At 54.6% G+C, this 16,222-nt stretch overlaps 1 protein-coding gene across 1 annotated transcript in view; it reads left to right on the top strand.

Annotated features, from left to right (window-relative positions):
- Positions 1-13,974, top strand: part of EXOC2 (exocyst complex component 2) — a 154,403-nt gene extending 140,429 nt beyond the window's left edge. Inside the window, exons 24-27 of the mRNA XM_056107765.1 lie at positions 2,589-2,711; positions 9,114-9,175; positions 12,026-12,085; positions 13,854-13,974. Coding sequence (XP_055963740.1) covers positions 2,589-2,711; positions 9,114-9,175; positions 12,026-12,085; positions 13,854-13,941 — 333 coding nt within the window. The 3' untranslated portion in view covers positions 13,942-13,974. The remainder of the gene's footprint in view (positions 1-2,588; positions 2,712-9,113; positions 9,176-12,025; positions 12,086-13,853) is intronic.
- The last annotated feature ends 2,248 nt before the right edge of the window (positions 13,975-16,222 follow it).

Here is a 16,222-nt window from a genome sequence, read left to right as displayed (position 1 = left end):
ATCCAAGCTTGGGTGGGTTTGTGTGAAGGTTAACGCCACCCCGCTGTGTCCAGAAGTAAGAGGCTTTGGAGACAAACTGGACAAACATGGTTATTTAAGAGAAAAGAATGTCTGAAAAGACACTAAGCGTGCACCCCTTCTCCCTAAATGGGCCTCCAAGGTGGAGGCCACGAAAGCAGGAGGGGAAATAGCCCCAGTCACAGTTCTCATTGCTCTGTGAGAGAAGATGCAAATCACACGCCAAAATGAAGCTCTGTGTGATTTCACTCAGGAAGGGATTTAGAACATCTTTTTACAATAAGTAATATTACATATTGAAAATTTATGATATGTCTTTATACCATATTACATCATTTATATATTTCTATCAAAGCTATTAAAAGAAAAAAAAAGTCCTTCCTACACCAGCCACCCCGCCGAGGGAAATTAATTAGAACTTGAAGTGAAATCATGCACTGGGGAGAGCCTCTGTGCCGTAGAGCCAGGAAACACGGGAGCACGTTGAGCTGACAGGTGATGGGCGGGCTCTGAATCACCGCGAGATGAGACGATGGGGCCCAAACGCCACCTGTCCCTCGCATGCCCCAGTGACTGAAGGTCACACTTCATTCTGTGTGTATCTTCTTGCTCTCTCCCACGCGATCAAACCCAGAACTTCCCACCGCCAAGCTTTTTTTCGATTAATCCAGAACATCCAGTACAGGTGACTCCGTGTGAAATAAGGGGGAACTCGTAAAGATATTGTGCTGGACAGCTACATGTGAGCATGGGTTTCCAAATAGAATCACTTCCGGTGTCAAAGGAGCACAGTTGGGAAGTAGTTTCGCCCTTCAGTCGAATGAAAATGTCTGTCTAGTGGAGAGCAAAGCTGTGCACTCGTGGGCCCCCACGGAAGAGTGCAGTTGGGGTGAGGTAGGGTTTGTCCACTTCTAAGGACGGCCTGATCCAGCGTGACAATCTTTGACGGTGGAGAAATAGGAACTGACATATTTTTTAAATTATCTTAATGGAAGTAACATCTTGCATTATAGCATGGCACAGACTTCAGGTGTGCATCATTCAAACTCAAACTGTGCCTGCATCCTGACATCTTACCCACCCCTGTCCCTGGCCCTGTCACCCTCTTGGCCCCAACCCTACTCTAGCAACCAGTTGCTACTTTGGTCTTTTTTTCTTCTTTTTTTTTCCATTTTTCTTTTATTTTTTTGCTTTTTGGGTCACACCCGGCGATGCACATGGGTTACTCCTGGTTCTGCACTCAGGAATTACTCCTGGCAGTGCTCGGGGGACCCTGTGGCATGCTAGGAATCAGACCCAGGTTAGCCGCGTGCAAGACAAATGCCCTACCCGCTGTGCTATCGCTCCAGCCCCTACTTTGGTCTTTTTCATTTGCACATTTATTTACTTCATTTCTTTGTTTAATGGCTTTTACTGTTTGTAACCTGCTCTTTGAAGAGCATTTCTCTTCTTGTGGTGGTGGCACAAGGCGGGGTTAAAATTCAAAGCCGTTTTTCATTTGTTGGCACCATCAACACCTTCCAACGTCGTGTTAGCGTATTTCCAAGAAGGCTCTTGTGGGTCATGAAACATTGCCGGCGCTGAAGGGGAGTTGTCTGTTCCCCTTCCTTTCACAATCCTGGCCCTTTCCACGTGGCCTGGGAGACTAGGGGCTACTGACTGGTGGGCACAACTTTGTCCTGAGCAAATCCAAGTCCCCATCATGCGGGGTTTTTCTTTCTTTTTTTGGGGGGGTGGTCACACCCGGCGATGCACAGGGGTTACTCCTGGATCTGCACTCAGGAGTTACTCCTGGCAGTGCTCAGGGGACCATACCTATCATGCGGGGTTTTGTTTTGTTTTGTTTTTTTGGGTCACACCCGGCGATGCTCAGGGGTTACTCCTGGCTCTGCACTCAGGAATTATTCCTGGTGGTGCTCGGGGGACCATATGGGATTCTGGGAATTGAACCCAGGTCAGCCGCGTGAAGGCAAACGCCCCATACCTATCATGCGGGGTTTTTGTTTTGTTTTGTTTTTTTGGGTCACACCCGGCGATGCTCAGGGGTTACTCCTGGCTCTGCACTCAGGAGTTACTCCTGGCGGTGCTCAGGGGACCATATGGGATGCTGGGAATCAAACCCGGATCGGCCGTGTGCAAGGCAAACGGCCTACCCGCTGTGCTATCGCTCCAGCCCCTATCATGCATTTTTAGATATTTTTCACTGTGATTTCACAAGACTGGCAGTGGTGGGTGTCGTGCCTCCAACATGCCAACACCACCCCTGTCCCCAGAGTGTCTGATTTCCTCCGCACTGTCCCCACAGCCCCTCCTGCTCCTCCCAGTCCCCTCCCTCCGGCCCCCTCCCAGTCTCTAAGCCGTGCTGAGTCCCATTCTGTGGAGCAGCTCCAGGTTCTGCTTCTTTGTTTAGAGAGACCGGTGTGTATCTGGCCGTCTCTTTCTGGTGCGTTCACTCCCCATTGGCCCTTCCGGATCCATCCACGTAGCCGCAAACTGTATGATTTTTTTTTTTTTGTCTTTTCTTCTAGCCAGATCGCATTGCACTGTTCTTTGTTTAAATCTCCCGCCAGGTGTTCACCATCTCCAAAGAATTGGTGCCCCGGGTGCTGTCCAGAGTGGTGGAGACTGTGTCGGAAGAGCTCAGCCGCCTGATGCAGTGTGTGTCGTCCTTCAGCAGAAACGGGGCGTTGCAGGTAACCCCCCGCTACTCATCAGCGCTGGGCTTTTCATTTCAGACCTAGAGACGTATTTCCTTTTGCCCCCGGTTCTCTGGTGTGAGGTGTGCGGGGTTAGGTGGGGGTTCCTGGTTGTTTGTCTGAAGCATCTGCTGGCGGCTCCCCTGCTCCTTGTACCAGCCACACCTGTCATGCTTTGTGTACCCCTCCCGGAGATTCTGTTTTCCAATTCCAGAGATTCTGTAGAGCTGAGACCTTGAAAACACCCGCGGCATTGTGTGAATGCATGTTCCTTCTAAGAAAATCTGACTTTTTTTTTTTCTTTTGTCATTGTTTTCACTCTAGTCAATCTCCCGGGGAATTCTGAGTAATTTCTACTGCTAAGTCTTTCTAAAGCTTCGATGCCAGGTGCACTGAAATGACAAATCTCGCTCTCTTTGCCCTCCTAGTCCATTGGCTTCTGTTGTCCTTCCTTCAATAGCAGCATTCTAGAAACAGTGTGAACAAGATGGTGCTTGGTGTGCAGCGAGTGGGGCCGGGAGTGGCCGCCCCCCATGCGCAGCCATCCGGCGTGTGGGCACTTGGCTCTCATCTCTTTATTTGGGGGCGCAGGAGCTCCCAAGCAGTGCCCAGGGGGGCCTTGGGGCTCGTTTCTGACACTACTGAGCTCACTGGGCCAGATGGTTCCGTGCTTGAGCCCTGTGGCAGCCATATCCGGAAACAGGAAGCAATGCCTGGTCCACTAGCAGAGCGAACCAATCAAACAAGACCTCCTTCTCCAAGCAAACTAGTGAAAAAAAGGCCACCTCCTCCCTGTCTTCCCCCCTCCTCCTCTCCCTCCTCCTCCACTTCCTCCTCTTCCTCCCACTTGTCTTCTTCCCACTCGTCTTCCTCCTTCTCCTCTTTCTCCTCCTCTTTTTCTTCCTCTACCTCCTCCTCCTCCTCCTCCTCTGCCTACACCTCCTCTTCCTCCACTTCCTCTCCCTCCAACTCTTCCTCCTCATTTTCCTCCTCCTCCTCTTCCTCCTCCTCCTCTTCTTCTTCCTCCCCCTCCAACTCTTCCTCCTCTTCCTTTTCCTTTCTCCCCCTCCTCCTCTTCCTCCTCCTTCTCCTCTTCCTCTTCCTCCTTGTAGTAAACCAATGAAACAAAGCCTCATCCTTCTCCTCTTCCTGAGTAAACCAATCAAATAAGGCCAACTCCTCCAAGTAAACCAATGAAACAAGGCCTCTTCCTCCTCTTCCTCCTCTTCCTCCTCTTCATCCTCTTCCTCCTCTTCCTCCTCTTCCTTCTCTTCCTCCTCCTCCTCAACCAATGAAACAGTGCCTTCTCCTCTAAGTAAACCAATCACCCAAGCCCTCTACCTCCTCCTCCCCAGGAGACCAATCAGACGAGGGCTCTTTCCAGGTAACCCAATAAAACAAGAACTCCTCCTTCCAAGTAAGCCAATCAAACAAGGCCTCTCCCCCAGCATCGGTGGAGTGAAGGAAGCCTTCATAGCCCTACAACAGGTGCTGGACTCTTGCTGACAGGAAGTCCTACTGCCAGTCCACTCCTCTGTGATGGCGACTCCTTCGGGTGGTAGAGAAGCGCCTGAGGGGGCAGACTTTGCCATGGCTTTTCCTAAGGACTCTGCAACTGTCTAGACTCCTTGGGCATTGAATGCCTGAAGCTCTTCCCAGTGGCTCGGTACATCATGGTCAATAACTTTTTAAAAATAATCACTATCACTATCACTATCCTCCTGTTGTTCATCGATTTTCTCAAGCGGGCCCGATAACATTGTGAAACTTGTTACTGTGTTTGGCATATCGAATACTTCATGGGTAGCTTCCCAGGCTCTGCCGTGCGGGCGAGATACTCTCGGTAGCTTGCCAGGCTCTCCGAGAAGGGCGGAGGAATCGAACTCGGGTCAGCCATGTTGGCTGCATCCAAGGCAAATGCCCTACCCACTGTGCTATCACTCCAGCCCTTAAAAATAGTAATCATATATATATATATATTTTTTTTAAATACTCCTCAAGCCAATGGTGCGACTCAACTGGAGTGCTTATAATTCTTGCATATGTGACTCTCTAGTGGCACAAATGAAGGAAAAATAAAACCAAATTTCTCAGTCTGTACACTCTAAGAGGTGTCCTGTTGCAGAGATGTTAGAAGAAGAGGGAATGGAAACAGTCCACTCGTGAATGGTGGCTAGCGGGCAGCGCAGAGCCGTGTGGAAGCTGAGCTGAGGCAGGGGAGTGTCTGGCCTGAAGGTGATCCCTCTGGAAATGGCATTCCAAATCTCTTCAGCTAAATTTTTCCACCAGAAAATGGGAAAGTGTAGGGAACAAAAGAACCCAGGAGCACTTCTTAATTTGGCGAGTCAGCTTGAGGGGAGAAGCTCCTCTGTGCTGTATTCCCAACTCCCACCTGCCTTCTCCTTCAAATGTGGTTGCTCGCAGGGCCTTGGTACTGGCAGAGCTGAAGGTGGGGATTACGATGACGCTTCTGGTGGGATACTGAAGCTTCGTCAGCAACACAGGAAAGGGAGATCAAGTACTTCTAGGGGTCTGGGACAGGAGCCAGCTCTGCAGACACTTTGCTTGAAGGGCCAAGGTCCTTGAGCCTCTGAAGAACTTGTATCTTGACCCATCAAGCCTCTGGCCTCCATGATTGGGCCCATCGCTGTACACGTATGCCCCATACATGATTGGGCCCGTCACTGTACACACATGTCCCATACGTGATTGGGCCTGCCACTATACACACATGTCCCATATATGATTGGGCCCGCCACTCTACACACATGTCCCATATGTGATTGGGCCCATCACTGTACACATATGTCTCATACATGATTGGGCCCATCACTCTACACATATGTCTCATATGTGATTGGGCCCATCACTGTACACACATGTCCCATACATGATTGGGCCCGCCACTCTACAAACATGTGCCATACGTGATTGGGCCCGTCACTGTACACACACATGTCTCATATGTGATTGGGCCCATCGCTGTACACACATGTCCCATACGTGATTGGGCCTGCCACTATACACACATGTCCCATATATGATTGGGCCCGCCACTCTACACACATGTCACATATGTGATTGGGCCCATCACTCTACACATATGTCTCATATGTGATTGGGCCCGCCACTCTACACACATGTCCCATACATGATTGGGCCCGCCACTCTACACACATGTCCCATACATGATTGGGCCCGCCAGTCTACACACATGTGCCATACGTGATTGGGCCCATCACTGTACACACACATGTCTCATACGTGATTGGGCCCATCGCTGTACATACATGTCCCATACGTGATTGGGCCCATCATTGCACACACATGTCCCACATGTGATTGGGCCCTTCCCTGAGTTCTGTGATACCACCTCAGAATGGGCAGGAGTTTCTGTCTCACTGTCTTGGAAAAGTTCTGATGAGTTAACACACCTCCCCACACACACTCTATGTATGCCCTCCCCCTCTGAGCAGCCTGACTCAGTCTCCCTCTTCCCAGCAGAGGACCAACCACGGGTGAATCAGTCCCAGCCACCACCATGGCTTAATCATTCAGGCCCATTTACATACCGGGTGGCAGCCTCGTCCTTCCCAGACTGGTGAGTGTAGGGGGATTTTAGCTGATCTTTTCGATCTCATATTTTCTGCTGTATTAGTCTGTGTATAGTTCATGAATAATCATAGTGTTTGTGCCTGGCCTAATTCCTAGACTGATTAAAACACCTTATCACGTTGTTAACGGTGGTTCCATTCTGAAAGAGTTGAATAGAAGTTCCACCTTAGTTCTTCTCTTCAACATCCCCACCCCCAAGAGACAGATTGTCATGGGCCACGTTTTCTTCTTAGAAACTCTTTCTCATGAGGCCAGAGAGATCGTACAGGGGGAGAAGGTGCTTGCTTGGAATGTGTTTGACCCCTGTTGGATCGCCATCTCCCCCTGTGGTTCCCTGAGACCCAGCAGGAGTGGTCCCTGAGCTCAGAGCTACAAGGTGGCCCTGAGACTGCTGGGTGTGGCCCCAGAAACAACAAACCGAGAAGGAAAGTACTGTTCCGACTCCTAGAGCACCGGCACACGGAAGCCAGACAGCTGTCTGGCAAACACGCTGGAACTGTGTCCTCCGTGAAGCAGCATTTGCCCAGCTGGGTTGGAGGGACCCATTGCCCAGGCTCTGCTCCCCGGTTCCCTCATGCTGCCCCCGCGGGACCAGCCTTTGTGTGCCACATGGTACCCGAGCATCACGCACGCACGTGAGGTCCGTGTGCCTGGTGTTCCCCCGGAGCGGAAGGGAAGGGACTCGGCAGCCGCTCTGCTAGAACGGGGGCCGCAGCCCCACTTCCATTCCGCAGAGAACTGGGTTCTTGAGACACTCACTCACAGCCCCCGCCCCGGGGCTGGTGGGCTTTGCTGCTTCTCTTCTCACTGTGCTCCCAAGGTGCTACCTTCTCCGCCACAGATGTGTCAGAACATCGCATCACCCCAGACAGGAACCAAGTAGAACTTGGTCCTACTTCCCGCCCAACTCTGCAGGAGCTCGCCTGCCTGCCGTCTCTCCCGTTCCAGAAACCTCTCGGCCTTTCCTGAAATTTTCATCTAAGTGGAAACCCACAAAAGTGGCCAAATGGCATTTCCCAGCAGCCCCGGGCCACGTAGACCCCGCCGTGTGTGCAGCCAATGGATTCTCCCCGGAGCCTTGGCGCGTGGCCGGTGTGTGGTAGGCATGTGGTCAGCGGCACGTCTGAGGGTGGAGTGACACCAAGTGATGCTCCCGCAGCAGTCGTGGCCCCTGAGGACACGGTCCACCAGCCGCTTTCCAGATTCTTCCACCCGTCTCGGCTCGGCGGGACTGTTGGGTCGTGGACCGCTTCTAGGCGCGCTCACATCCGGGACCTGCCTCATGTATGTCTCCGATTCTTAGAGGTGCAGCTCTGGGCCTAGAGGCATTGTTCAATCCCACGGTGACCGTCTCATGCTTTGAGAAAGGACCAGGCTGTGTCACCGAGGCGGCCGATGTGACTTTCCCACAGGCGGTGGGAGAAGATTCCTACTTCCCCCTTGTCCTCGCCGCTGCCTGATGCTCCGTCTTGCTGCCCGTCCGTCGCCTTTCAGTGGACGGGAAGTGGCTTCTTGGGCGCGGGCATTGCGTCTTCTTCCGTGATAGGAGCCAGCTGCACGGAGGGAGTTGGTTTTTGGTTTTGTGCCGGAGTCAAAGCCAAGGCCATGTGTGCCTGACCCTGTGCAGCAGGGGGGGTTGGGGCAGCTGTTGTTTGCAGTTTTGAGGAAGTGTCATCAATTTTTTTTTTTTTTTGCTGTTTTGGTGTCACTTCTGTGAAGGCGTGCCTCGCCCAGCAGCATAAAGATCGACTCCGGTTTGCTGTCTGAGGGCTTCACAGTGCTCCCGCTTCCATTTCGGTCCGATCCCGTTTGCGTTTCATGTTCTACTTCTTCCATTTGCATGTGGATGTCCGGTTGCTCGTCCATGTGTTGGCGATGTTAGTTTTTGCCCCGTTGACAGACCTTGCACCCTTGCTAAATATCAGCCGTGCGTAAATTGCGTTTCTTTCTTGGACCCACTCACCCCATTGAATGCCCCACGTGTCTGTGCTCTGTCTACTCTGTCTTGATTGCTAACAGTCCCATTGCCAGTGTGGGGAGCAAAGCATGACTCGAACTATGCTCCTATTCTCCAAAATGGTCTGTTTGGAGGTCCCGGCATTTCCCGAGGAATTTTATAACCAGCTTGCCTGTTCTTTTTGGTGAAATAAAAAGTGAAAGTCCAGCTGTGGTTTTCCTAGACACAGCACACCACACCCTGACTGCCGGGTGCCCCTGAGTGTGGAGACAAGATGAGTGTGCCCGTGCGTTTGCAAGGGCCGCAGTCCAGGGAAGCGAGGTCCCTTCCCTCAGCCCTTGGGGCGGGCATGTGCTCTGGTGCCCATCCAGACTCCCTCTCAGGAAGGTAAGAAGGAAGCATCCCCATTGGAGGACGAGTTACCGATGGTGTGAAACCTCTCGCACCCTCGGCCTCCCCCCTTCATATGCATTCCTGCCCGGTGTCAAACCAGAGGGCAGTGAAAGGCACTTAAAGAACCGAGACTGGGGCTTGGAGGATAGCACAGTGGGGAGTGTGTTTGCCTTGCACGCGGCTGACCCGGGTTCGATTCCCAGCATCCCATAGGGTCCCCTGGGCACCGCCAGGAGTGATTCCTGAGTGCATGAGCCAGGAGGAACCCCTGTGCAACAGCTGGTATGACCCGAAAAGCAAAAAAAAAAAAAAAGAGCCAAGACTTTGAAGCAACCGAGACCATCTGCCCAGCAATGGCCACGTCAGGGAGGCATCGGGTACCTCGCGGTCACGGGCTCTTCCCGGGGGTCACCATCCTCTGCTCTCTCCTGCAGGCCAGGCTGGAGATCTGCGCTCTGCGGGACACTGTGGCCGTGCACCTGACCCCCGACAGCAGGTGAGATGAACCCCGCCCCATTCCCCATCCGGCAACGGCGGAGCAGCCTGGGTCCAGGTGGGCCCGTCCGAACCAAGGGCCAGGGGGGTTCAGTGGCCCAGTTTGGAGCTGGGCCCCGTCAATTCTTTGGTTAGAAGGAATCGGGGGCCCCACAAAGAGCCGAGTGCCGCGAGGCCTTCGAGGACTTCCTCTGGAGCCGAATACAAAGGAAGGCAGGGTTTCGCCTCGGGGTGCCGGTTTTCATTCACTAAAACAAGCCCTGAGCCCCATCGTCGTCCTCGTGGGGCCTTCTCACCGACTTCCCGTGTCAGGGGGGGGAAAAACTCAGACGTGAGCTTTACTCTAGTCTCACGGGCGAGCCGGGGCAGTCCGAGGGTGTGAGGGAGCAGCAGAGGAAGCCTTGTGGTTTTGCTGCAAAATCCTGTAGTGGAAATTTGATGATGACTTTTAGCTGTTTTGAATGAAAGTCAGGATTTCCTATCATTGAAGCATCAGCGGGTGAACTCAGCAACCCAGCCCCCCCAGCCGGGCCAGGCTGTTTACTTCCTCAGCCCTCGGACCCAGGAAGCACGCGTTCTATTGCCCAGGGAATGGCATGGCGTGCAAAGAAAGCGTTTTGGCGGGGTTGTGTGTGTGTGTGTGTGTGTGTGTGTGTGTGTGTGTGCGCGCGCGCGCATGCACGCACTCATGTGTGTGCATGATGCACTCATTCATTCACTCCCGGTCTCCTACAGCCTCCTCCACCATCATCCTTACTGTCCTCACCCCCAATAGAACCACCCTGCCTAAACGCTTCCCTGCGACGTGCAGTGACCAACTTCTGTTCATGGTGGAGGGGGTATCTGTGGCTGACCAGGCCCCGGGGCTTCCAGTTCCTTCAGCCCCACCTTCCCAGCCACCGCCACTGTCCACTCCGCATGCAGAGTTCTTCCTAGTAGAGGTGATGTGTGAGCGTAGACCGTCGTGTCCACCCCTAAGGACTTCTCCATCTCGCAGAGGATGCTGTGTCAAGCTGGTCCGCATCTGAGACAGGCTCCTGCCAAGGGTCTCTCCTGCGCACTCTCTGAAGGGTCTGCCATGTGAAAGAGAAGACCGCTTCCACATCGAGGACCCTTTGATCCGGGTCTTCATCTTTATCACCGGTCATCTAAGAGAAAGAAAGGGGTGACGCCTGAGCACATACCTGAAGTCCTTACCGAATGAACGCCCCTAAAACGTGCTGGATTCCATCATTTTTATGGTGTTCTCATTCCTTCCCGAATGAGCGCCCCTAAAATGTGCTCGATTCCATGTTTTTTTCTGGTGTTTTCTGCTGGACGAAATGCAGCAGAGGAAATCAGTGACTCTAAGTCCATTTCTCTGACCCTCTTTGATGAGAGGAAATGACACTGATTATTTTTTCATAAGTACCAATTGTCCTACCACTCTTTTTTTTTCTTTTTTTGGGTCACACCCAGTGTTTTGCACAGGGGTTCCTCCTGGCTCTGCACTCAGGAATTACTCCTGGCAGTGCTCAGGGGACCTTATGGTATGTTGGGGATTGAACCCGGGTTGGCTGCATGCAAGGCAAACACCCTACCCGCTGTGCTATCTCTCCAGTCCCAGTTCTACCACTCTTGTGTATAATCTCAGAACAGCTGGTTCCTAGGGAGGCCGTGGGTCTGAGCCTGTCAGCTCCAGAGGTACCCTGTTTGGGGAATTTCATTCTTTTCATTTCATTGATTTTTTTTATTTGAAAGCCACCCCTGCCTGTGTTCGGGGAGCACTCCCCACGAGTGTCTGTCCCCTGCATCCCGGCCGCCTTCTGTGTGGCTTCCTCTCTCCCCTCCACCTGTGGTTCGGCTCTGCGTTTGCGAACCCTCGTGGAATGAGACCCCCGTCCGCATCTCCCTCCCCCTGGACCACCGGGGGCCTCCGTGGATAAAAATCAGTTTCTCCCAGCGGTAGGGCATTTGCCTTGCACGCAGCCAACATGGCCGACCCGAGTTCGATTCCTCCGCCCCTCTCAGAGAGCCCAGCAAGCTACCGAGAGTATTCGATATGCCAGACACAGTAACAACAAAGTCTCCAATGGAGACGTTACTGGGCCCGCTCGAGCAAATCGATGATCAACGGGAGGACCTTTACTTTTACTTTACTTTACTATCTTTACTTTTATGAAAAATGAATAGTTTGGAGGGTTACGTATACTAGGTTGGAGTTATATATTTTTAAAAAAATAATTTGTATTAGTGAGACACCATGAGGTACAGTTGTAGACTTACAAACTTTTGTGCTTGGGTTTTGATTATACAATGATCAAATACCCATCCCTCCACCAGTGCCCATTTCCCACCACCATCCCCTCCATCCCACCCCGCCTCTGTGGCAGGACATTCCCGTTTATTCTCTCCTTTTGAGTGTTGTGGTCTGCAAAAGAGGCATTGAGTGGCAATCATGTTCGGTCCATAGTCTACTTTCAACATGCATCTCCCATCCTGGGAGGATCCTCCTGACGCCCTTTATTTGGTGCTCCCGTCTCTATCTGAGTTGCCCTTTCCCCTAGGGTGCCCGGCTGGCCTCTCAGCCATGGCGTAATCCTCCTGGTACTCCCTGAGCTTTGAAGGTTCTCTTTCATTCCCCAGTGGCGTCTTTCTGACCCCACTCAGGGGCCTGGTCTGATATGGATCCCCTCACTTTGGCTTTTCCTTTGCCTAGTTCTCACTTTTACTTGTTCCCGTCTCTTCTCCGTGGCTCACCCCAAATATGTTGGATACTCGAGATGCCCGGGAGGCACCCGGTCGAGCTCCTCACTCCCTCTCGAGCTCGGGAAGTTCTCTCCCCGCACCAGCGCCTCTGCTTGCTTTGCAGGTCCAGCTTCAAGCAGGCGTTGGAAGCCCTGCCCCAGCTCTCCAGCGGCGCCGACAAAAAGTGAGTTCTGGCCGGTGGTGTAGACCCATAGCGGAGTACCCCGGAGGGGGGGCAGGAAAAGACGAGACCCTGCAGCGGGCGACTGCGGGGGTCGGGTGGGATGGAGGGGCTCACTCCGAGCGAGGTCGGTCGCCAGAGGAGGGTCCGACTCGGAGTGAGCTGACATGTGGGGTGTAAAAAAGCCGCGATGGGTTGACCAAGGGCTGCAAAGCAACACAACTGGATTGTCAGGCCACAGAAGTGAGTTCACGGGCGGGAGGGCCGGGAGGGGTCCTTGGGGGAAGCGAAGACTCTGGCGGATGGACGGGGTGGTGTCAGGGTGACTTGGGCATGAGACCCTCTCAGGAACAGAAATGAAATGTTAAAAAATTGGGATTCACTTCTGGGTGCTGCTCACCAGGGCCCTTTAAGGGTGTGGACCTGAGTTTGTGACCCCCCTCCACGCCCCAAGAATACTGTCCCCCAGCTGACAGGACCAGGGGAAACTTTTTCTGGGTGAAGGACGGTGGAGACATTAGAGCTTCTCTTGCTTGAAATGACTCGGAGAGAAAATATCTTAGGAAGGCGTCATTTGAGTCACTCACTAAACTCGACTGACAGTCCCGCATTTCTGAAGGAAATACCCCCAAGAGATAGTCTGAGATGGTCAAAGAGAAAGTCTAAGAGAGAAGAACACACCTGCTCGGTCCCTGCGGAACTAAGCAGGTGATGTGTTCCCTGCAGTAAAGGGGCAAACGAACCCATCGGGCGCACGGTCTGTGAAGTTGGGGGGCGCGCTTGTCCAGATCCCAGGCCCCAGGGCTAAGCTCTGCGCCTCTGACAGGGACGTGGGCTGAGGCAAATCCAAGCCAGGCCAGTCTCCTCAAGTGCCTCACCCACAGGGCCCTAGGGGGTGTTGACCTTTGGCCCTGCCCAACTGCCCTGGGGGGGCCCTGGGGGCCTCCATCAGCTGTTGGGCTGAGTCTTTGGAGCTGGGCCTGGGCTTGGGATGCGGGGGGTCGTGGGGTGGGGGGCCCTGGGAGATGTCACATGAGAAGTGAGTGATGGGCACAGAGATGGGAGGAAACCGGAAGATGGGGAACAGGGTAGTCGGTGCTTGGTCCCACAGCCCGACCCTTCACCCCTCAACCTCAGCCCTCACCTGCATCCAGACTTCTCACCCCGACCTCTCACCCTTCACCCCTCACCCGCACCCCGACCCCGGCTACATTTCCTCTTTCACCCTCTACCCGAATTGTCCCCAAACCCTGTTCTTGTCCCTAAGCACGGTGACGTTTCTCTGGTTGCTGAAACGGGGTTCAGGAGGCAGGTGCTTGAGGAGGTGAGGCCCAGGGAGGTCCCGTCTGTGCTGTGGAGACCGAGTCCAGCAGGGCCATCGCCCCCTGCCAGCTCCTCCTCGGTCAGGCCCTTAGTGCCGCCCTGAGGCCTGTTCCAGACGAGAGAGAATCGATGTTGGTGGAGGGGGCCACTACCCAGGGCTGCATGAGGAGTTGGGGGGGGGGGGGGGCGGGGGGGGTCTGAGGGCTCTTCACACTCGCCCACTGCCAGGTTCATCGAGGCTCTGTCAAGTTTGCAAAACTGAATTAGAAAAGAAAACCACCCACAGGCCGAAACCCTGCTTCCTGCAGAGCCAGGGGTCCAAGTCGGGAGTGGCCCTCTGGGCGGGGGGGGAGGGGGCAGTGGCCACAGGTGCGGGGGCCGGGCGGAGGCACCACCACCACCACCCCCAGGCAACCCCCCTTCAGGCCGCCCTCCCTCTCCCCCACAGGCTGCTGGAGCAGCTACTCAACAGGTTCAAGAGCACCATGCAGCTCCAGCTCGCCTGCTTCCAGGCCGCCGCCACCCTCAAGACCTGAGAGACCCGGCCGGGGGCCGCCAGTGCACAGTGACAAGCTCCCCACTCCCTGCCTCTCTCTCTCTCTCTCTCTCTCTCTCTCTCTCTCTCTCTCTCTCTCTCTCTCCTCTCCCCTCCTTCCCACCCCCCCCGCCCAGCCTAGAAAGCTGTAGGTCTTCTTGTTCCTTTTCGACCACGGAAACCCGAACCCTTCCTGGCGATGCCCAAGCAGCGTCTGTTCTGCCGTGTCCCTTCCTGTGGACCTGGACTCACTTGTCCACACGTCCCAGATGTCTGTGGGTTTTGTGTTTCCCCTTGCCTTAGTTGCCTGGTATGGCGTGTGATGCCCCCTGCGGAGTGCCACTCACTGTCACACAGACAGGCTCGGGCTGGGCAGACTCCCGGACCCCCGGAGCCCCGGCCAGGAAGGGAGTGGACAGTTCTGTGTCCCCGGTCCGTACTGTCCAGCTGTCCTTCCAAGCCTATCTCATTCTTGCGGTTCTGAATCCACTAAGTCAAGTGATTTTTTTTTTCATTTGGAAAGATCTGTCTCTGCATTGAAAACTGAAATAAAAGCCTTGTTTGGGGTAGATGGCTGGTGGTCCCAATGCCGGCAAGGGGGACTCTGCCCACCGCAGCCTCGCTTGAGTCTTCAAAGCACTAACCATTGAGCACCTTCTGGGCGGTTGGGTTGGACCTCACTCTGAGTGACAGGCGTGGCCTCATGCCAGCTGCTGCCCCCCACTCGAGGGCCACGGGATGGGTCAGGAGGAGCCCCCGCCTCGGCCAGTACCGGCTCCTGCCCTCCTGACCTTCTGGAAGTTTCTGCCCACTGCCAGCGGTCACCTGCAGCTTTGGTGTCTTTCTCAGAGGCGTCATCTCTGTTTCCTGGAGATGGAGACACTCCTCAGTCCCCGGGCAGCGGGCAGGGCTGCCACCGAGTCAGGAATCTATCCTACATTTGCGGCTGACTTCATTTCCCGGAAGTCTCCGGCCTCTGTGGCATCCGTGGCCTCCACAGCCTCTCTGACCTCCTTGATTTCCAGAGGGCACGAGGGGCCCCACTTCCTGGTGCTGTAACCCAGCCTCTGTCTGGGATCACAGGGGGCAGAGGGGGGCCCTGCTTGTGCCCTGCGTGTGCCCTGCATGTGCCCTACGTGTGCAGAGGGGAGAAAGGGGATGGGCACTTGGTGCTGGGGGTGAGTGTTCCCTGCCAGTGTCACCACCCCCCAGGTCCGTGTCTGGAAACCACGAGCTCACAGCCTGTGCCCTTCAGGGCGAGGGGACACTGGCAGGACCGTGTCTTGACCCACCCGAGTCCCTCCTGGCAGTCGCTGTGTGGTCCGAGCGCCCCCAGGAAACGCCGTCACTGTCAGAAGCCATGGACAAGGTGCCCCCCGCTCCTGTGCCCTTGGGGGTCTCACCCCAGTCTGGCAGCCCTGGACCCCTCCAGTGACCGCCCCAGCCATTCTGGCAACACAGTGCTGGGAGGGGTGTCCACTCCACAGGGGAGAACTGGCAACTGCTGGGGCCCCCAGGGGCTGGTGGGAGAGTCTGCGGGCAGGGCCACCTGCTGCAGCCAGCCAGAGCTGCCCAGAAACTGCTGGTCGGTGCTGGGGTGGAGGAAAGGCCAGGGCACACAGCGAGGAGTCCAGGGTGACGGACGCTCTGGCAGTGCTGGGGGACGTCCTGGGAGACGGGCGGGCGGCGGGAGCCCCTGGGCTCAGGAGCAGCCTTGGTGGTTAGGAGGCGATGAAAATACCTGGAGGAAACTATCGTGTGTATGTGTGTGTGTGTGTGTGTGTGTGCGTGCGCGCAGTCGCGCACGCTTTCGAGTGTGTGTGCTTGTGTGTGCGTGCTTGTATATGTGCATGCATGTGTGTGTGTGTGTACGCACGCTCGTGTGTGTGCACTTGTGTATGTGCACGCATGTGTGCTTGTGTTTTTCGCACTTGTGTGTGCACACGTATGTGTGTATATGCACGGTTGTGTGTGCTTGTGTGTGTGCATGCATGTGTGTATGCACACTTGTGTGTGGGCTTGTGTGTGCGCACTTGTGTATGTGCACGCATGTATGTATGTGTCTGTGCATGTGCTTGTGTGTGTGTGTGCTTGTGTGTGTGCACTTGTGTATGTGCGCGCATGTGTGTATGTGTGTGTACATGCGCTTTTATGTGTGTGCGCGCTTGTGTGTGTATGTGCACGCATGTGTGTGTGTGTGCATGTGTGTGTGGGAGGGGGGTTGCTGGGAAGATCCCCAGGGGCCACCAAGAAGAGAAGGAAGTCTGGAGCTGGAAGCGGCA

The sequence above is a fragment of the Sorex fumeus genome, unplaced genomic scaffold (assembly GCF_029834395.1).
Source record: "Sorex fumeus unplaced genomic scaffold, SorFum_2.1 ptg000175l, whole genome shotgun sequence".
In the NCBI taxonomy this organism is placed as follows: domain Eukaryota; kingdom Metazoa; phylum Chordata; class Mammalia; order Eulipotyphla; family Soricidae; genus Sorex; species Sorex fumeus.
Note: the sequence above shows the minus strand (reverse complement) of the source record. Positions and strands in the feature narration are given on the sequence as shown.